This window comes from Anneissia japonica, unplaced genomic scaffold (assembly GCF_011630105.1).
Source record: "Anneissia japonica isolate Jap-2015-1 unplaced genomic scaffold, ASM1163010v1 scaffold287750_len332794_cov232, whole genome shotgun sequence".
Taxonomy (NCBI): Eukaryota; Metazoa; Echinodermata; class Crinoidea; order Comatulida; family Comatulidae; genus Anneissia; species Anneissia japonica.
Window position 1 is genome coordinate 52,010 of NW_022723669.1, and position 23,192 is coordinate 75,201.

At 34.8% G+C, this 23,192-nt stretch overlaps 2 protein-coding genes across 2 annotated transcripts in view; one reads left to right on the forward strand and one right to left on the reverse strand.

Annotated features, from left to right (window-relative positions):
- Positions 1-4,551: 4,551 nt before the first annotated feature.
- Positions 4,552-19,438, reverse strand: LOC117112316 (serine/threonine-protein phosphatase 6 regulatory ankyrin repeat subunit C-like). The gene is made up of 3 exons (XM_033255382.1): positions 19,396-19,438; positions 17,044-17,086; positions 4,552-7,667 (listed from the first exon to the last, which is right to left on the reverse strand). Exon 3 carries the CDS (start codon positions 7,507-7,509, stop codon positions 4,816-4,818), a length of 2,694 nt encoding a protein of 897 aa, XP_033111273.1. The 5' UTR covers positions 7,510-7,667; positions 17,044-17,086; positions 19,396-19,438; the 3' UTR covers positions 4,552-4,815.
- A 428-nt stretch (positions 19,439-19,866) lies between these two features.
- The window catches only part of LOC117112321 (receptor-type tyrosine-protein phosphatase zeta-like), a 75,453-nt gene continuing 72,127 nt past the window's right edge, over positions 19,867-23,192 (forward strand). Inside the window, exon 1 of the mRNA XM_033255388.1 lies at positions 19,867-20,090. The gene's annotated coding sequence lies outside the window, so the exon portion shown is untranslated. The remainder of the gene's footprint in view (positions 20,091-23,192) is intronic.

A 23,192-nucleotide genomic window follows, 5' to 3' on the forward strand; every position in this document is an offset into this window, starting at 1 on the left:
AAATTGTCAGTTGTACTAGAGAAAGTAAAGTGTGGTGAATCTCAGACTAGGTTAGCAACAGGAAGGTACAATTATTACTACCACATGCCACCAATCTTTGAATAGTATGAGAATTAATTTGAATGAATTGAGTAATTAAATGAGTTCAGATCGGTGTCAATGACTCAAGACAAATGAGGTTCAAATGCTGTATATTTGCAAGACACTATTCATTAAAATTAATGAGAGAATCATAAGTTATTAAACATGCTAAATAGCATTATCAGACACGGATATGATAAGTTTGGTTAAACCTTAAATCTCTGTGCAAACAATTAGATGCTAAGGAGATGTTCCACTCGCCACATAATGTCCAAACAGCTTCCCTGTTACACTTGGTACACACAGGCAGTGTATTTCACCTTATGACGGGACTTGGGCTCCATTATCTGCACTGAAAACACAACAGCGCTGATTATTCAAGTAGAACAAGGTGGGGTGCAGAGAGAGTAAAACTTGTTACTATACTAAAAAGTGTAGTAACAGTAAAAATATTAATATTGTTTTTCAATAGGAAAAACGAAAATTACGAACCAACTAAAGGGTGAACTCATCCTGGAAGCTTTGTGTGCACATAAATTAAAGATTTTTAAATCTTAAAAGATGACTTAAAAGTCACATGCATATGTATTTGTGTATATTTTTTACTCTTTTATGTACAACCTTTCTGTAAGGTTTCTGATTTTTAATCTGTATATTCATTTACTTTTTAAAACATCCCTCAAGCACAAAATAGAATCTCCCATAAACAACCTGCATGTATCATTTGGTAAGCAAGCAAGTCACATAAATATGCGTTTGTGTATATTTTTAAATTATTTCATTGATATACATCCTTTCTGTACGGTTTACGTGTTATTGATGATGTCTCTGCAAAATGTCCATAAACAACGTAATAAACTGAAGTCTAAGTTATCCGAGTAAAGAAAAATTGGCTACTTTGCCATTATTCTATGGCAGGGGCGGATTTAGGGGGGGAGGCCGGCCTGGCCCCGGGGCTCCCCCCCCCCCTTTTTGGGAGGTAAAAAAAGAAAAACAAAAGAAAAAAAGAAAGAAAAAGAAAAAAATGATAGCCCACAACGCCTCAAATGTTATTTTCGGCCGTCTAGAACACAAAAATTTCGCGGGGGAATGCCCCCGGACCCCCTAGATCTTTGTTGTTTTGATCAGCCCAAAATTCGGCCCCCTTTCGGCAACCCTTTTGGACATCTCTGGATCCGCCCCTGTATGGAGTGTTCCTGCTGTGATTAAATACAGATCGGAATCTCAGCAGCCCTAATGGAAAATATTCAACTTGATGAAGGAGTAGTTTTGTTTGGCATTTAACTTGAACTTCATTATAGAAATACAGATTTTGTTATAATGTTACATTTTAAGTTTGTAATGGAATGTGTAGTCAATATTCTTTTCCCGAGTTACGTAAGAAGATTAGCACATTGTATCTCAAAGCTGCCTATAGCGTTACATCTCTTTCAAGCTGTGCTTGCCAATTGAATGTTCAGCTAGGTTCATATGGGATTATAGCCAGATGAAGTAGCTGATCTACTTGCCAAGTTAATTGGATTAAATCCACTAATTGTGTTCGACGTTAAGGTTTCGAGCGAGATATGACTACCAGAAATTCGGAAAACACATCATTAGACAGGAAGTACAATCGCATGGTGTGTAATTACTGTTGATTTTCGCGCGACTAGTTTATGCTAGATCGAGACTATAGGCGTAAGCTAGGCCTAGGTCTCGGCGGTTGATTAGACTGGCCGAGGAGTCCAGCTGGAGGGTTTACACTGGGTTTTCCCCCAAGTATTTCGTTTAGTTCGTGGTAGTGTGGGCATGCCGATTTCGGGTCATCCCTTATTACTTTGGCCGACCCCTTGCCCGTCCCATGAATAAAAACGTCTCTCACAGCTTTGTGGTCTGCTCTTAGATTTTTCAACTTTGTCACAACAATTGCCGATGTTATGCTATTGTGGCCTAAGTCCCGCATTCTCTCTGCTATCCTTTCGTGGACACTAGCCTTCTGACGATACAATTTATCTTCAACTTTTTCGGCGATTTCTGGCTCCCTCCAGATATCTATTAAATATTCCTCCGCATACGTCCAGAGATGGCGTTTCTTTACTGACTTTTCGGCCATCATTTGCAAAATAAGACTTGTTGAAATTAAAGTACACAAATCAGGGAGACTGCGTCAATTCTGAATGGTGTTTATGACAGTACTAAAAAACGTGCTAACCAGCAAGCATCGAAGGTCACTTTGCTTCAATTTGATTGGTGTATTCGTGACCTGTGGCCACCCGCTGTTTAATTGTTTACTGGCTTTAGGCTGGATTAAGAAGTTAGTCGACATAAATTTACTCGACGGGTTTAGTAGCGTTGTGGCCTTCATCTCGCCATACTTGAGCGGTCATACTCAAACTTATGGCGAGATCATCTAGCTCATCCACTAAAATTATCTCGCCATAGTTGGATATGAACGGGGCTTTCGTGTATAAATGTTTTCCAAATGTTTATATAACGAAGCATGGCCACCAGACAACTCGGGGGGACGGGAATGGCAAATGTGTCAGACCGTGATTGCTGTGGATGCTGGCGCAGATTTTTAAAATGTCAAAAATTTGCAAAAGCAGTCACGGTGTGGATGAGAAACCAAGTTGGCCGTAGTAAAGGCAGTGAACATGACAGTACGTGATAGGCTGTAACAAAACTTGGAGGCGGTCCGTAGTGGAACTGGAAACATAAATAGGAAAAACACCACAAATAAAACAGTGAAAGAAGGCCTGCTTTTTATACCATGGGTAAAAATGTGCTCCAAAGCTGCCCGGCATTCATAGAAAGCCCCATCAGAACGTGACAGGCCGGGAGGGAACGTATTGGCATCCGTAGTAGACTGCGGGCCCAACCGTAGTGCGCCGTTGAGTCTCCAAGACTCAGCAGCCCTTTCCCCGACGACAAGTCAAGGATACCATGATAGACCGTGAGAAAACTGAGCAAGACCTTACAAAAAAATGAGGAGGAAAAAAATGGCCAAAATTCCATGGCGCACTACGTTTCGGGCAAACAGGGCTGCCATGACCACTGGGAACATAGTGTAAACCTAGCATTATATCACAAACTAAAGTTGACCAACTAAATATTCTACTATAAAGCACAGGTTTCCTGTATTTGGTATAACTATAAGTGACACCTGGTTTAATAATAATTCACTCCAACCATCTCTTAATGGATACAATTTTTATTCAAAATATATCGATAACCAAGTAGGAGGTGGTGTCAGACTCTTTATCCAAGACATGATTTAAATAAACATGATGATCTTACGGCATAATTATTTATTGAAATTTAGGAGTCATCCATTTTAAATTTTAATCGAGTATTTGACAAGTTATTATCTTAAACTAACACTAAAAACAAAAGGAGTCATATTATTATGAATGACCTTAATATCAACCTTTTAAAAACTGATACCCCTATACCTACTGTATTAACTTGTTCTTAGAATCTACACTTTCACTCATTTTATCCATTAATTTCCAAACCGACTCGTATAAGTAAGTCACTTAGATACTTTAATTGACCAAATTTATACTAAAGTTAACTAAACCTAATATCGCTTCAGAAATATAAACTTCGGACATCTCTGACCATTTTCCTATTTTCCAAAATTTACCTAATAGAAATATAACAGATAAACAGTTGAGTTACTACTATATTTTCAGAATGAATCTGCTTTTATTTCTGATATGCAGAAAGTTGATTCATGAACAGAATTGTAATACAGTATATGCAAATTATTTATTCAATTTTTACTCATGATGATATGATTGTTACTTTAAAAAATTAAGGTATAACAGCCATGGATAACATCTGTTATTCTCCAGTCCACCCATAGAAAATGTATTTTTTATAAAAATGATATTACTATACCATCTGCCAAAAACAAAATATTTTGTAGTTATCTCAACATTTTTGTTAATATCTGTAGAAACGCAAAAAAGAAAAGAAATTGCTGAGATTAAAAATAACAACGAACTTGGTATGTAATTATTAAGGTTATCACTCCTAAAAAACATATGGCTATCGGTGTTTCTAAAAACATTAGGTTTTCTAATAAGCATATTTACCATGTCTTTACTGTTTGAAAACTATGTAAAAGGACATCCAAAAAATTGGTTAATGTTTCTTATTACCTAGAAAATAAACCAAATAACACAAAATTTGAAGAAAAGTTATCATAGAACAAAGAACGATTTGGTAACAGGACTACGGTATATACAGTGTCAACACGATCACTTCACACAACCCGCGACTCACATATCGACATCATAGCATCGATGTCGGATACAAACATGTGTGGTAGAAAGGTAGGGGGTATATCCGACATCGACTTTTAGTCGAGTGTTTCAGGTTAAAGAGTACTTTTTCAATTCATACGAATATTGTTGGATTTGTCTACAATGGCTTTATTTCAAGACACAATTTCTAATATGAAGACCAAAGTCTTTAGAATTGAAACAAACTAGAGATTTCATAGCTCAGATATGTTTATGAATGCCCAGACATGTACAAAAATACGAAATGTCTTGTTTGAACATCAAATGTCATTAAGGAATTTGTTTTGCTTAGTATTGTTTTACACAAATATTTTCCCAAGACAGTTCTGTTTTTTTACTTAACTAAATGTACCTTGCAGATTAAACTAATAATACTCTGTAACCTGTTTGTTTAGGCACCGCCACCAATTCATAGTTGCAACATGTGCTTTACATAATGAACAGATCAGATATCTGCTGTGTTCAAGAGATATTGGAACAAAGATACCAACTGCATTAGCGCATCTTTCTCTATGATGTTCTCTTGATGACACATGCCTTCAAGACTGACACCTAGCAAATTTTTGCTTGGGTTAAAAAAGGAGGGTAAAGATCCATTATGAATGCAACTTTCCAAGCGGTCAAGAATTCTTTTAGCCCAGTTTAGTGAAATTCTGTTTACAGGGGTTTCTGGAGTATCTTGCAGATCCAGATCGCCTTCATTTCTAGCCTTCTCTAGTTCGTGTAAGAAGCATGTTTTAAGATGGTAGCTGGTTATAAATTTTTTTATTGTTCTATCGTTATCATGGTCTACGACCTTTGGAAAATATCCAGTTTCAGCAAGCGATTTCAGAATGATGTATCCTTTTTTAACATCATATGGCACTGATTGTAGTATGCCCTGTTCGATATAACCATATGATACTCGAAAAAACATGGTATAGTGCTCCACATGCACACGGTCTGGTGTCTTCAAAATTGCTGAAAATATCAAATCGTTTGTAGAATGCTGCAGCAAGAGTGAATGCCGAACATGAAATCCAACAGGGGTCCACCCAGCAAGTAAAATAGTTGGAACGACGTCTACAGATATTGTAAAGGACTTTGCCTGGCGTCCAAAATAGTGGAAAACTAAATTTGAAGTACCACAGAAGATTTCATCAAGAAATTTTATGCATACAAGGTCATTGTGGCCTTTGAGAGTGTTTTTGACCTCTTCGTTTATAAGACTGAATAACTGTCGAGTTAAAAATCTGCTGTCTAGAAAGTTGTCTTTGTCAAGATACTGAGAAAAACGACCTCCAATCATTTCTTCTTTTATATGAAGTTTAACAAAACCTTCTGGAAATACCGAGGATTCAACTGGAACGAATGATTCATTGAATTCTGTCAAACTCCATATGTAGTCAAATTCATCTCTAACTTGTACTTTTGTCCCTTCAAATGAACTGCCAGCCAACCGCAATTCACAACAAAACAACGGATTTCGTCCAGCCACTTTGTTAACGATCGAACACATCAAGGTGTCAATTTTTTCTGGAACAGTGGTGTTTTCCTCAATGTCATAAAACATTCCCATATTGGACAATCCTAACATGATACTGACAGACCTGCTCAGAGAGGCTTTGTGCAGGTCAACATGCTTCATATACTCCTGGACATCAATTTTGTGGTCTAATTTTTTGATGTATTTTAGAATTGGACAACTAAATATTGGATCACTCCCATTGCATACCACAACGGGGTACTGTATTTCTAGTGGTTCCAGTGTTTTGTAAGTGGACAGCAACTTATGAAAATCGTCAAAGTGCAGAATTCGCGCTAGATCACCAGGTGTTTTGCCGGTTGTGTCTTTGATATTTGCATCAGCGCCAGCTTGTAACACACTCCGACAGACTGATAGTTTTCTATGCCAAACAGCCCAGTGGAGGATTGTTGAGCCGTAATCGTCTTTAACATTGATGTCTTTGCCATTTTCTAAATAAAAAAAAGTCAAAACATGTGCCATGTTATAGGTTTTACATGCCCAGTGCAAAGCGGTTGCTCCTGTGTTAGTTTTTCTAGTGAAGTCAGCTCCCAGGTCTAATAATGTAACTAAAATGTCCAACTCATCCGATCCAAGGGTTGTAGACATATGCAGTGGCGTTATACCGTGCATGTCGCCTGTGTTCACATCCACGCCTTCCTCTGCTAACAGTTTAATGACTTCGCTGCGACGTTCCAAATCAGCCTCCTCAGTATACTTCAAATAGCTTTTTACATCATGTACAGCAAAGAATATTTCATTCCGTCCACTATAGTCTTGTACATTCATCTTTATTCCATATTTCATCAACTCTTTGATAGATTCACAGGTCGTGTCCTTCGAAGTTAAAGCTTGGTGAACAGATGTTCGACCTTCGTAATCTAACTCGTTTATATCAGCACCTTTATCTATTAGCAATTTCAATGAATCCGAGAAACCATCGAATTCGTTGCTACATGCAAGGTAATGCAGAACTGTTTCACCCATTCTGTTTCTGGCTTTGATATCAGCACCGTTTTCCAAAAGAAATTTAATTGAATAACAACATGCAATTCCACCCATTAGGTGGAGTGGTGTATCATCATTGTTGTCTAAACAATTTATATCCAACCCCATTTTCAACAGCTTATTTAGCATATCAACCCTGCTTTCATCATCCCAGCGATTACTGACAATATGGAGATAGCTTCCACCAGTTCTCAGATCTCTTTCTTGTATATTGCTAACAGCATCAACAATATCCAACAAATAACTGTATGTCAGTTTATCACTAACCATCAAGTCCATAAAATCTGTCTGGCCATTTATATTCTTATGGTTTATATCTGCTCCATTTTCCAGCAAAAACTTCAGAATGTTCTCACTTTCTGCAGTGGTGCTATGAATTGCTCTGAAAAGAATAGACTGCTTTATTGAATTGTGGTGATTTATATCAGCACCTTTCTTTACTAGGAACCTCACAATGTCCTGGCTTGAATGCGACATGGCTTGGTACAGTTGACTGTTCAACAATTCTTTTAACTTGTCTGGTGGAAAGTTTCTTCTTTCCAGCCCAGAAATAATTTCCTCTAGTTTTTGTGAATCATTTGCTGAAACCGCCTCCTCTAAAAGTCTCTCAGCTGCTGTCTTATCCATTATGTTTAAAATTGCATACGTGGTTTATAATGTATGAGGCCTACTTAAAAGGCATAATATTAAGTAGCCAATGAAACCAATGTACTTGCTTTAATTGCATTTAGTAAAGTATTATGTATCTTCTGCTGTAGGCCATTCTATCAACATCTTCTAAAGATCTATATATGAACAAAAAAATTAATATTATTCAGGAGTTAGACAGGTACTGTAATTTATTATTATAATTTTCAATGGGCAACTATAATAAGTCTACTGTCTGTGTGCCTGTGTGTTTGTCTGTCACTATGTCTCTCAGTCTATATTTCTGTCTTTCTGTTTGTCTCCCTTTGGTTTGAGCCTTGGTAAATAATTCTATAATAAAAGTCACAGTATTGACCCTTTAGTTTTGAAATGGAGTAAAAAAAAAACATGAATGGAAAACATTCGTCGTGTGTACACGGCTAGCCCTGGACATCATACAAACAACATTTTTCTGACTCATTGGCCGCTATAGTCAAAAGAAATATCTTATTCTACAATTCAACAATTTTAAGTTTGTCCAATAGTTTATATATTTCATACAGAAATTGCAACAAAATTATTTGGTGACAGCATTTTAAAGCTGGTATGTATCGCCAATACTCTAGGTCATTTTTTTCTTTTCATTTTTGCCATTTGAGGTCACATTGAATTAATTTACTTGAAAACCATAAGAAAGAGACTTTTATTTATCCATATATATGAAATCATGACGTCTAGGCTAGGCTATTCTAGGCTAGGCTTAGGCTAGGCTAGGCCGAGGACGACTTTTTATTTTATGTTAAGACCATTGACCCAAAAATTCAAATTTGCCATCAGGTGGCATGCTGGGGGGTTGTAATAAATTGCGAGCAAATCATGCGAGCCATGCGAATGCTTTATTATTTTTTTTATACCTGCAAGTTGTTTTTTTTTTCTTTTTTTTTTAACCAAAGAATACTGTTTACAATAATGCAAGTTTTGTATAATAAAAAAGACCTGTCAAGTGTTAAAAGTAATATTAAGACAGTCAAATGGATGGCGTATATCCTGAAAATGTGTTTTTCTTTCATTCTAACTCATAGGCCGAATTGCTGTCAGCATCCATCTGGCCAGGGGAAAATGCGGTAGCGTCGTGCATAAAGCTTTCACATTCTTGGCCTAGCGTGCTCGCACTTGCCAGTATATCGGAAGAGATAAGATGAAAATGACTAGTCTAGGCCTACATCCAAATTGCCAATGCATTACCAAAACAGAATGCATAAATCCATCAAAGAAAGCTACTTCTATAAGCAATTGCTAGTGAAGGTGTTGCAAATATCAGCCATGGAATCCATTTAATTGCTTCAGCAGTACCTTGGTATGCTAAACTACTGTACCATGCTATTAAAGTTCACACCAAACTTAAGCACAGTAGCCGCCTCAATAAGGGTACTTACACATAACAATGTCCAGTGGTGCTGGTATAGTAAGCATCAGAATGCATATGAACAACTCCAAAGCATGATATGTATTGCACCTCTGCTAAAATATTATGATGTACGCAAAGATGTTACAGTCACTTGTGATGCGTCACAATTAAATCAATAGAATTTAAGGACAAGTAATTATTAAAGTTAAGTCTATATAAAACATCAAGTTTTACACATTTGAATCTACAGCTATGATTTTTAATGGTTTATTATTTTTATATTTTCCAAACTTTATTTTTGATTCGATGAGATCATCATTCAACTTAATTAACTTAAAAACATTAAAAATAGTTTGCATCAAATTGTGAATACAGTAGTGATAAATTACCTGTTGTTAAGCTCTGTCTACACTATTAAATTTTGTGTGACAAAAAAGTGTGATATGCCCATATATGGGCATGATGACATCACACCATGACCATATATAGGCATAGCATTACTATATATGGGCTTGTCACATTTTTTTGTCAAAGAAAATTTGATAGTGTGGACAGAGCTTTATACATTATCCAAAATTTCGATCATTTCTAATTTAGAATATAAATCATTATGTAGTTAAACCACTTAATTTAGTATTTAAAGTTACCATGACTACGACCATGTGCTACCATGACTACGACCATGTGTCACTTTATGATTATGAAATACTACTAATACCAAATAATCTGATTTGTGTCTATCTGAACAGTTCATAATTGGATAAGTCATAAATTATATTTCAAGATAACTGTAAACAGTGAAAGGCAAGTGTAAGAGTAGGAAGTGTTCCCTGTTGGATCAGTACTTCACGATGTAAAAACTACGCACATTTAACATCGTAGTTCTCAACAACAACATCATGTTTATCATTCTCAGGAGGCAGAATCCAAAAGCTGATATTCATAGTGTAATAACTTTCTTCCTCAAATAGTAATCACGGTCAGGGTTCCAGCCTTCGAAACCCATGGTCCAGGTTTCGATCTATAGACAATTTTCACAAAATTTGAAATGAAAGTTTCCAATAACCTGGCAACTAACACTGGGGGTCTTCCAGAGGCCTACCAGTGTGCGCACGACACTCTATTTGACACTAGCTAGCTGCTCAGTATATACTGTAGGCTAGGCCGCTGGAAGTCCCCAAGTGAGATGTGAGACGCTGGAGGTGCTGTTTCAAAATAAACCTGATAAAATTGTCTACAAGAATCTTTCTCTTCAATGAATAACAAAATATATTCTTATGGCCATAAAACTGTATTGACGAGTAATGACTACATCAATTATTACAGTGCAAAAACAATTCTCATAATAACTATCAATAATACTGATAATAATACCAATAATATATTAATGTGCTTGCCAATCCCTATAAAAGTTTGTTGGAGTCCTTCACAAAATTTTACAAGAAAACTATAAACCTCAATGTAATTGATATATCCTGATACAGTGCTAGCCTAATGCAAATGAAGGGGGAAATATCAGACAATAATTTGATGCCATTTCCATAGAACTCGGATCAAATTTGTTGTGGTTTGTTAGAATTCATTCATCTCGGAATAACTCTGTGAAAAGTAATTCAATTAAGCCACTCTGATATTTTATGCTACATTCCTTTTGATCTTCAAGTTTAATTAAACTTTCGTCAGTTGCTTTAGGAAGGAAACGGCCTTCTGCTAAATTGTGACACACACACTCAGATTGAATGTCAATGATTGAGACTTTGTATTTTGAGGAACTGACCATGCTCTCTTTGACTCTGTCCAAGTAACTTAGGAATACAGTACTGACAAATTAAAAATTTCCTTTGAATTTAATTTCATTAATCTTACAAGTGATTTCAAACTGATCGGTGGGATATTCAGTATACTGTCGCAAACTAGTGGAATTACACTCTCTCTCTCTCTTGAAATCGCTTGTTTTTGTGAATCTGCGTTTTAACTTGGTATTCATCATAATAGGGGTAAGTGTTTCATACTTTCATTAATTTAAAAAAAAAAATCAATCCATCCTCAACCATTATTTGTTATTCACCTCCTAGAGTGGGTGTTCTACTCTACATGTGGGAGGGGCTATGGGTAATATGGTAAGGTTCGCCCCTGCGCAAGATGAGTTTCTGGTTTCTTCTGTTTCTCGAAGATTAAACTTGCAATTCAATTTATATTGTCTAACACTGTAAAATATACGGTTTGAAATTCCAGTTGTTTGTTCACAGATTAAAATAAAAAATATACTTACTGATACAATCACATACTAAAATACAAGGGCTATGACTGTTTACAGACAATAGTTGTTTTTTTGTCTATGCTAGGATCCCATAGGTTCTCATTGTTTATTTTAGTTGCAAATTCATCTTGCAGAAGATGCTTGACCTAATGCCTCTATTTTATAGTTGGCTGTAAATCAAAAAATGTCTATTTCAGAAGACCGCGAGTATATTAGGGAGTATAAAGTCACTTTCCATAGGAACTGCCTGAACATATACTTAGAAATGTCAATGTAAATAACATCCCAAAACGTAAAAATAAACACACAAAAAATGTTGATTATAATGAAATATTATGGGTAGCTGTGTTAGTCTAAATATACAGCAATAAAGTTAGACAAACTATAATTTAACCACAAATTTTCATTCACACAGTCACCTGCAGAAGTTCACTCTTGTGAACAAAATGTTCTGGTTAAATTTAAGTTAATTTTAAAATGTTGCCCACCTCCTATAAATTGCAATTCATATTCAGATTTATTCATCCAATATGGAAGTAGAAGGAGAGAGGGAATGAAAAAATTAACAGAGAACAAAGACAAATTAAAAAGAAATATAAAGGTGCATATTTCTGAATTTCCTCGCTTTACAATCTTGGATTAAAAAAAAAAGTAAAAATAAGATATTTTTGAGTTTATGCTAATTTCACCCCTTTTTGATAAAGAATACTGTACTTAACTAACAATTAAAAAAAATGAAAAACACCTTAAATATTTCCATCTAGCAAAACTGAAAGTATACAGGTCAAAATATTTGAAAAAAGGATTACATGTGAGATTACCAAGGCACTTCAAAGGGATATCAGAAAATTGAACCAGGATAAGCAATCTATTTAAGGATCGCATCGTGACTCTCCTAGTCTTTGTTTGAGCGTAAACTCTACTGTGATCTTTGTTACTTCAACTTCCTTAAATTGGGAGCTTGGATGGCAGTGAAAATGAGATTAAACTGTAATTGAGATATACTTTGGTTCACTTAAAGTTACGATTTCACTAGCAAAATAAACCTCAATTTTAATATATATCAAAATATATCGAAAACAAATTTTTATATGAAATTAAAGTTTTTAAAAAATTCAGAATTAATAAATTAAATTAATTTAATGAGAATTGCAAATAGAGGGCATGCTTCACCTAACTAATAACTCACAAAGTCAATGTTCTGAAACAATATTTGCAACTAGAAAAATATAATGCCATTAAAGGTCAGGGAAAATCTATCTTTGATATGAATCAGTGTTAGCCATCATAAAGCAACCTTCCCCTTTACTTTATTTTTTCATTTATTACTGTATATAAAAAAAACCAAATATGTACTGCATTACAGAAAGATCCCTTTGAAAAAAAAGAATTATTAAATATTTAACAATCATAAATTATAAAAAAAAGTACAAATACTAATTTTGCAACACTTATACATATTATTAATTTTGTAATAAAAAATAAGGCATTTAAAATACTTAATTTATATTCTTGAACCTTAAACGACCACCCTATGCAAGTCTCTCATATCTACCATTAGCCAAACTAGTTGTTGCACACTTTCATGTGTTGAGCTTCTCTTACAATCGCTTGTCCCGCTCTCCATACTTTCGTCCATGATCTCTTTCTCTGTCCATATTAAAAACAAAGACTCGGGACTCACCTCTTTAGGGCTGTTTGTTATTTTTCTTTTTTATCCTTTTGTTCTTTTCCTCAATCTCTCTTCTCTCTTTTGTTGCAAAGGTGCATATAGGATATGTATCATGCACTTTACAAATGCTCAGCAATGATCACATATCAATATTGGACTAACATTACTAATATTAGCCGCCTTTATTCTCAGTTAAACTACTAAGCAAGGTGTTTGACTGGGCATTGTCCTGTTGTACCCCAGACACCATACCACCCTGTCTAACATAATAATAAGAGTTACTTACACTACTTTAAAGCAAGGTGTTTGAGTGGGCATTGTCCTGTTGTACCACAGACACACCATACCACCCTGTCTAACATAATAATAAGAGTTACTTACACTACTAAGCAAGGTGTTTGAGTGGGCATTGTCCTGTTGTACCACAGACACCATACCACCCTGTCTAACATTATACTATGAGTTGCTTACTGCAAAGTGGAAACATGACTAAAAATAATTGATCGGACATTTTGTGGCGAATTAGAAGGATGTAACATATAATTTTTATGTAAATTGGTGCAGCAGAAATAGATTTAATCATGTGGTTACTAAAACTGAAGATGATATCACAGAGCAAAAAGGAAACAATTATGTACTGTAGTCAATTGAAGACATCTTTGAAAAAAAAATAAAAATCACACTAGACAATAGTATAATTTTTAAGGAAACAAGTTAAATTGAAGACTGACAAGATTTAAGTGATGATTAGATTATTAGGTAAATTTTTGAAATTTAAAGTGAAATTTGTTTCACCATTATGAAATTCTAAACAGATGAGACTCAAGTGAAACTAAACTTCAAAGTTTAATTGGTTAAATTTGAAGTTTCTTATTGATTTCAAATCAACAAGATCAAAAATAACAAAGTATGACCTTATTCTTACTATGAATATTTTATAAATGTGATATTTTTAAGAGTAATGGCATGTGAATAATAAAAAATATGTTATTAATGACATTTTTGGAAAAAAATTTATGAATATTAATGAATGCAATAATTTTAAAGATGCTGATTGGATAGAGCAAATGAATACTAATGAATAAAATTGTTATTATTGACGGAATTTAAGAAAAATAATGAAATTATAATTAACATGTTAAATTTTATGAATAAATGATGACCTATGCATGCAAGATAGCAGACCTACTATGAATATTAATGATATGTTTTTAAGAACACTGATTGGACAGAGGAGATGAATATTACTGCCTATGACAAGGATACTGATTTGATAGAGCAGATGAATACTAATATTATAATAAAGAAGCTATTATAAAGGTCACTGATTGGATAGAGAAAGTACATAAGATATTAATATTAATGAATGTGAATTTAAGGGTACTTATACAACAAACATGATTATTAATGAGTATAATGTTTTTCAAGGTTGTTGATTAAATGGAGCAGATAAATATTATGAATAAAACTGATTTTATTGATGGAATCTACGACAATAAACTATAAATATTATAAATATTCACACTGAATCCTCTGTAATTATGGCTATACTTTGGTTGGTTGTATGACCAGCGAGTTCAGCCATGCTTGGATGAATGCGGGACACACACCCTTTGCTTGATATAACCCTAGAGGAACAATCTTATTTAATGATTTTTAAACTGCATCAAGTTGAACTTTATTTCTGCTACTACTTTTAAATGAAAAAATTTGTCTATATAAATAGAATATTTTAATTACAAACTGATATAAACTTGTCTATATACTGTTTGGCTCACAGGTCACTGACCACTGCTCTGTAACTGTAGATCATAACTCTGACTTACAGTATTCACACAATCTTATCTTTAGTGTGTGTTAAGGCCAACTCAGACAGCGTCGGCCGACGCAGCCCGACCCGATTTATCGTCGGGGACAGTCTTGAGAAATATTAAACATATTTAATATTCTACGACACGCCTACCCCCGACGCACACCATCGCGTCTGCGTTTAACTCACACAGACCAGACGTGACAACAAATCGCGTTGTGCTGCATCGTACGACGCTGTCTGAGTTGGCCTTTAGTCTACAGTTAAACTACTGTAAACATTGCACAATCGTCTATTATCTTTAAACCAACGGAAATCACAAAACCTGATGACTAGTTGGAAATATAGTACAAAATATAAATTTATAAAATTTCCATTCAATAATGATAAAAAAAGAAAAATATATGCATAATACAAAAATATAAAATGTACTACTGCCAGTCAAGGGGACTGGGGGAAGGGTTCTGACAACTTGCAGTAGAGGCCAGCAGATTTCAATGAAGCCCTGGTGATTCTGAGACATTTTAGAATATTATGCCTACAAAAATCTTTAAAAAAAACCCATTTTTTAAACCAGTGCATTGGTTCATGGAGACTACTCTGCAGGTAGTGGACAATATAGTACATTGTGTATGATACTGACAATAGAACATGAACCGCTTTGAGATGTTTAGAATGTAAAAACCTATTTATCACAAATTATTACTATACAGTATTAATAATAAACTGATATTTAAATAATCAATGTGAACATAGAAATTAGTCAGGCTGTTTTTCAACTGTTGCAATAATGCTAAATTGTATCAAATCTGTAATAAAAAATTTCATTCTCAATTACTGTACAGTACAGTTAAAAACATTAAATTATAATTATCTAGTCGTTATCACTAAGTATTTGTACCCTTTATTGCTAATGCAAAAAATCTTGTAGAAATACAAGCATCCTCTAATGATTATCCATTGGTGTCTAGACAATGCTTTGGCGAGTTTAATTTGGCTGATGTGCACCTGTAGAGCTCTGGTGCCGGTTTACCAGGTAGATTAGACCTGAAGAGACCTTCAGCAGAGAAGCATGTTAATGTAAGAGCTAGTCACAGCTCAAGTGCTCCGAGACCGTTTCGGAATAAAGAGCTATAAATCTAACTACACTACATACAGAGGGGGAGGGGAAAAGCTTTCAGAAGCCGAGACTTGGTTGAGAAAAAGAACAATATAATTTTGGGCAATTTTAAGCTCTTACATTTCTGAATGTACGCCTGAAAATAAAAAAATAAAAAAGGTTTTCTTTTCATTTTTGTTGTCCTCCATTCCTTCCGGTAGCACCGCCACTGTGCCTAGACCTGGCGAAAGTTTACACATGGGAGATGAGTTTGGTTTAAATGTTTGTGCCGCCAACCATATAATTGTTATCTGTACACTTTGGTACATCGGTTGTGGCTTTGACTCCCAACCTTGAGGTCAGGGGTTCAAAACTCTTGCTGTGCAAGTTGCTTGTGTCCTTGGGAGAGGCACTTTATCTACGTTTGTCTCTCTCTATGCAGGAGTATAAATGGGTACCTGGTAGGATGTTGTGCCATTGAATGTACTATTTCATGCGCTCAACAAGATGCGCACGATCACGTATACTCTCCAAGGAGCAGAGAAGGTTGCACTTTGAGCTGGTTTACCATAGTATGTTATCCAGTGACCAGGGGTAATAACGCTCAGCGCTATAAAATATTTGGGTATATATTTTTAGAAATATTTTTTACCCCAAATGCCTTTCATAATGCCTCCGACTGCCGGACGCGCGGTCGTGCACTTTTTCCAGCCCTGAGATTCCCTACTTTACACTACTTCAATACAGCAGAGTTTCTAAGCTGGGTCTCGTACATGTCGACCTTGTAGCTTGCACTATTAGTTGGGAGCACTTCCTTCATTACTAATTAAATCATTCACTTTACCTTTTGCTTGAATTATTAATATAATTTCCGTTTGTGCTGTCAGATGGCTTTCAATTGAAGGAAATTTTCTTTTCAATCAATTTTTAAAAAGAAGTCAATTTCAGAAAATTAAAAAAAAAATTAAAAATGAGAAAAAAAGCTAAAAAACTAAATTTCAAGTTGAGACTATGTAACAGAGTTGTTTTTAGTCAGAAAAAAAAACATTTGTGGGAACTGAACTAACTCAAGAACTTGCAATTATAAAGCTGGCACTGTGGAACTACAAAATACAACAATATCATGACTTCATATTAAATTATTCATTTATTTATAGTTATTTAATATCAATGCATAGCAATTGTTTATAATTACACATTTAATTTTAACTTAATATAAATTATGTCTGAAAAAAGCAAGTTCATGCTTTTGAGAAAAATATTAAGATGTTAAAAATCAATTTACCGTAACATGGTTCATCTCCTTCCTCCCTGTTCTTGGCTCAACTCTATAAAATAAAAACATTTCTAATGATTTATAAACATGATTTGCTGGTTGAATTAATTTGCATTTTCAATTGTGCGGTACAGTTATTTCTAAGTCGATCTTATTTGACATGCCAAATTGTTGTTTTCCATTAATTAACAATCTGTAAGTGGAATTCTATTCTATCTGTCCAACAATTTTTCAATGGCATTTTGGATTCGACTTGTGAAGGCCTTGTTACAGTATGTCAGTCAGCTTTGTTGTAAGGACTACCTCCTGTGGATCAAAAAGCTGAATAATAATTAACAATAAACAAGCAAAGAGACAGAGTTGAGCAGGTAATAAAGCCCCTTTAATAATTAAAAAGCACTATTGGCATACTACAATTGTAGTAGGATTGGTTTTTATACTTGTTTTTTTTTTTTTTTTTCTTTGTGTCATCCATTCTTTCTCAAATTTCAAGAGAATACAAAATATCGAAACCTGATAAAGTCATATTACGTAAAAACTTGTAATTCTTTTTATAATAAATATCGTATAATTACACCAGCTGCTCTTCCACATTTGACTTGACTGTAAATAATTAACATCCTGTGTATAAGACCTTGAATTCACTGCAATGTAGTTAAATTTTACATGCTTTACTTCTTTCATCGAATTAATTACCATCAATTTTTCATAGAACTTATGATCATATTACCACTTGTTTACTAACATCCTCAATATAATCATCTATATATCCAAGCCTGTCGGATCATCATTTATACTTGTTACTATAATTAGTTTCAACATTATAATTAATTCCGGCAAATATGAGTTCAATTTTATGTCATAAAGATGCTGTGTCATCGATTTAATCATGAGTTCAGATTTTAAAATAACATTCCATTTTCAAGCCACAACAAAACTTTTGAATTATGAATGTCTAGACAGATGCAATAAATTGACAGAAGTGAATTCAAAAGGGGAAAGCCAACTTATCCCTCTCCCCCACAAATTTTGGCAATTTAAACAAAAATAAAAATAAAATAAGATTCAAACTAAATGCAAAAATGTAATGTGTGCCATTTTTAGCCACAAGAAGTGGCATTGCCATATAATTTCATAACTCAGCCACCACCATGGTGGGATTCAGCTGGTCTGGATGCTCTATCCCTAGGGCCTCCTGCATTTCAAATTCTTGGATCTGCCATGAACGAAAACTTTAAAAATTTAGTAGGCAATTCATGTAGAGGTTTGTATGGTAGAGTGGGAAGTTCTTTTTTTATTTTTGGGAACATGTGTCATGATATGTCAGTCTTATATTATATAGCTTGGCATGCCAAGAAGTCCTTTAGCCGCTCATAAGAATTTAAGAAAATTAAAAAAAAAAAAAACTGCACTGCGGAATATGGGTTGAAATGCATAAATAAATGGCCCAGAATATATCCTCTGCTCATAAATTAGTCTTTTGCTGAAAATTAGATTATTGCAAATATTACAAACAATATATTATGCAGTAATTACGATTTATCATTCTGCACACCTATTTTCCATGCAAATTTGAGCTAGTTTTTGAGGTATCATGATGAGATAGAGTAGCTGGTACCGGTTTATCAGGTAGCTCTGACACAAAGAGACCCTTGGGGGAGAAGCAAGTTACTGAAAGTGCTAGTCCACATCTCAAGCGCTTTGAGACTATTTAGGTAATTCTAAGTACATTACATACTGTAGGTCTAAATGAGTTGAACGAAAACAATCTTTTTGGTAGGAATACTGTGGCCCAGCAGTTTAACCACACACACCTGTACCATGACTACACTGTACTTCCTAGCCCAATACTACTACTACCCTTGCCACTTGCTCGCTAACCTGGCTAGGCCCAGTAGTACAGTACTGGTGTAGGCCTAGTAGGTCCCCTACATTTTTTTGTTTTTGGGTTCTTTCTGACTATAAATTAATTGTAATGCATAATCACGATTCATGTTAATTACATCGGTTTTATTCAAAGATCAAAAGTATAGGGTAGTTTCAGGATGATATAATTCATCAGCTGGTGCGATGCGGAAGAAAATTTCATTTTAGGCCTGGGACTACGTTTACCTGCGGATAACCACACAGCAGTCACCTTCGTGGCTGCGCCAAATTGTCAAACATCGGCCGTAGACTAGGCCTAGGCTAGGGCCTAGCTAACAACAAACATAAAACTAAAATAAAATTTAAGTAAAACAAAACGTAGAAGTTTTAAGTGATTTTATTTTTTTGATGACATATACCGGTAAAATATATATCATTCCCAAAAAGAATCACATATTAATACTATGAAATAAAAATTGGAAAATTAAACCTCACTTTTGATTTTAGCAGCAATGTTTACGTTCTTGATTACTTTGCGCCCTCTATAATCAAAGACTTTACATGGCTGGTGATACCATTTTACCCGCAGGTAATCTTCTTCTTCTTCCAGATTAGTGCAAACTTCAATTTTGAAGGCTAATAGCACTTTGTAATTGCGGCAAAACTTAGCAACATACTAGTGCCAAATTAGGTAAATAGTAGACTGGGAGACGTAGCCTTGCCTAGTTCCTGCCTACCCTCTGCTTAGTCTAGCTCAGGCCATAGTACTTTGGCTTAGCCTAATCACGACGCATGTTGATGCGAATTACCAATAGTTGACGCACATTGTCATATTTTGACGCGAATTACCAATAGTTGACGCACATTTTCATGATATGACGCGGTGTTACAGTCAGAAAAAAATTCCCATGCAGAAAATGGAGCAGTCACATGGCTGCGTCACTCTATGGCAAAGCATGGCTGCTTTGCAAAGCGTGGTGGAGTCGAGCCTCGCTGCTGGTCAGCAGCAATATTTCTATCAGCCAGAAACCAAAAAGTAAATTGTTGTCAGAAAGCTAGTCAGGGTGAAAGAGAAAGTGGTGTTTGAATTCCCTGAGTCTAAATATTGTGGTAATATTCTTTTCTCCACAGCTATCGCTCTCAAGGTTCACTAGACTTGTTGGTAAAATTATATGAAAATAGAAAAACAGGTAAGTTTGTTCTATAACTGTTTATAGCTTTTGATTTTTTTAGTTCTATCGATGGAAATATGGGAGAGGTTTTTGGATTCTTCGGTATCGATGATGCATAATTCATGTGCCAGCATTGGCAGGCAACGTGGGATGGCTACCCTTTGGATAGGGCGTTCTGTACCCAATTGGCCTAGCCTATCGAGGCCTACCTAGTCTAGGTTACAGTATATTTTTTGGGGTACGGTATTTGGCGTAACATTTCATCAATGTTTTCAAGTGGAATTTGATTATTGTCTGCTCCTTCTCGGTGTTTAACATTTTAAATTCTTCTTCTAGACTTTCGGACCGACTTTCGTGAGCTATACTTGGTGTTTAGGCTACGCCGAATAAATCCAATCCAATATTAACAACAGATTGCTTGTAATTAAGTGATTAAAAAAATAATTAATGAATGTGTGATGTGTAGTGTAGGGCATTAGTTTTGGCAGTAGGTAGGCAGACTGCCGTTTTTTTAACTTGCTGTTTTTGTAGGTTGTTAAAATTGAAAAGCAGGGCCTGAATTTTAAAATTCTTTTTTGAATGTTAGGCCTAGGCCTATCCATCATTATGATTTAGCAAGGCTAGTATAGGCTAGGCCTAGTCCCTAAGCATCCTTTACATTATTTTGGCCAGACAGACTGTACTCGTGTGTTACTAAAAATATATTTTGACAATCACATAATTCTGTCACGTAAATGTCCTGAATTTTTAAAGACAAAGAGTTATGGTTCACATACTGAAGTACCAAGCTAATGAATATAGCTGAAATTGTGCTAAAGAGTCCACTGGGAGGGATTTAAATATTTAGGAATATAAAATAAAATAAGGCCAAGAACACCTATTATGGGGTATTATTTTAGACTATACATTACTTAATGTAGTCTTTGCTAACACTTAATAATTTACAGGGTTATAGTATAGTATATCTATTTTTAAAAAAATGAAAATAAGTACATATCTTTAGATACCAAGCATTTGTGTAAATTTGTGTTTTAAGTTACAAGTTTTTATAATTCGTATACACAACTAAAAACATTAAAGCCATAGAAAAGTATAGAAATTTAATACAGTTTTTTAAACTGAAAATAAATACAGATCTTTAAATACCAAACATTTGTATAAATTTGTGTAAATGTTTATTATAATTCTTATGATACTGAAATCATTAAAGCCATAGAAATGTATAGGATTTTAATACAAAAATGGTTTCCTAAGCTTAACTTAAACATTAGAAGCCATAATTTAATAAAATCATTAACAATCTATAAAACTATTAAATACTTATATAAAAATATTTACAGGTTGGTTATTGCTTTGTTCACACTGCTGTATCATATTTTATGTGACAGATATCTGTGATTGGCCAAATTTAGGTGTGATATCTTCATGCCTTCAGCCATATTAGACTGGTTGCTCTTCGTTAAACCATGCCTACCTACGCAGGGGTAAAATTCTACTTAACAAAGACGACCAGATGAATAGAAATCTGGTAAATACTTGAAAAAACAAAATAGCTGCATAGTTACCACGATACTGTACATGCACGATACACCATAAAGCTATTAAACAACTAGAGTGCTGAAAAGATGGCGGAGCAATGCAGAGTTGTGTATGTGTACCATCCAAGATGGCTGCCGTAGGAAAGCACCACCTTCAGGCTTAGTATACATATTATTACCATAAATAAGCCTCTGACTGAATATTATTTCATTAATGATAATTAGTATTGATAATGACAAATTATTAAACTGTCGTAGCCAAAAAGAGGCCAAGTAGAGCATCTTATTCAAATATTAAAAAGAATTAAAATCGTGTACATTACACCCATACACCGCAACGCTCGAGTTTCAAAATACGGGTAACTAGCTGTACTGAACTTTCTGTGTAAATTCAAGGCGCAATTGAAAATGATAGTGCTCAGGGGAAATTTGATTGGCTAAATCTATGGCAGCCATCTTGGATGGTACACACACACACTTCTGCGTATTTCGAACATCGAATACATTGCTGTTAGCGCTCTAGTATTCTTATTATATCTCTATGCGATACACACACTAGCATACAGTAATCAAGGTTGCTTCAGCTTCTGGCAGTATGTGTTTTCGTAAAAAAAAAGAAAGTTTTCGTGCAATTTTTGAATTCTGCTAGCCTACAATTATTTTTTGATTTTATGTGGGCAAACATTATAATTATTATTATTTGAAATTTAATCTAAATTATATTAACGCAAGTTATGTTCCTAAACTGACCAATCGGCCATGTTTGTTCAGGTCACGTACATAACTTATTGCAAGTTAACACACTGTATGTGTAACACACTCTCGTATACATTAATTTCCGTTGTCAATGAAGTCTATTTTATGAACCAGCCGAGTAAAAATAATACTCAATGAAAGATCGTTGTCAGCGAAACGAATCAGTCGGATACAGCCTATTTGTACAGTAATGCTGATCATGTAGATTTGTCACTTTCATAACTTGGACAGCACCAGGAGTTTAGCAAAAAGGAAAATGAAATCAGCCATCCAAAATATGCTTAAGTTTAATACAACATTTGAAAGATTCAAAGAATATAAAGAAATTGCTAAAGTAGACCAGGCTCAACTAAGTGTAGACTAGACAGAGCTGAGTAGGCCAAGACGTCACGTTAAATGTTGCCATCCTAAATAATTGTGGTCGGCCGGGCGGCTCGCTGGCTAAACCCTTGGACATAGTTTCAGTGTAATGTATCTTGTGTTGCTGTATCTTTGTCAAGAAACAAATTTCATGTCAAACTTAACAATGCACAAGTGGCTTTTTTGCAGGAATAATTAATTAATAATAATCAATCAATCAAATCTGTTTCTCTTTGCTGTTAATTTAACCAGCTTTACCCAGTAGTCTAAACTGGCAGTAGCCACTGTTTGTGCTGAACCTTGGAGATCTCTACAGTAATTCCCCACTTCAATGCCCGCCGCTGCTCCTTGAGTATTCTTCGATAGCGCACCGTCTTTTGTATGAGACGTTTAAGTCTGTTGGTTCTATGTACAGTATGGCTCATATACATGTTAAAGAATGCAGTACATTCATCAAAAGAGAGTT

What these genes read in the sequence shown, in the direction of transcription:
- LOC117112316 (XM_033255382.1), bottom strand. Translation starts at nt 7,509, where the DNA reads ATGGATAAGACAGCAGCTGAGAGACTTTTAGAGGAGGCGGTTTCAGCA.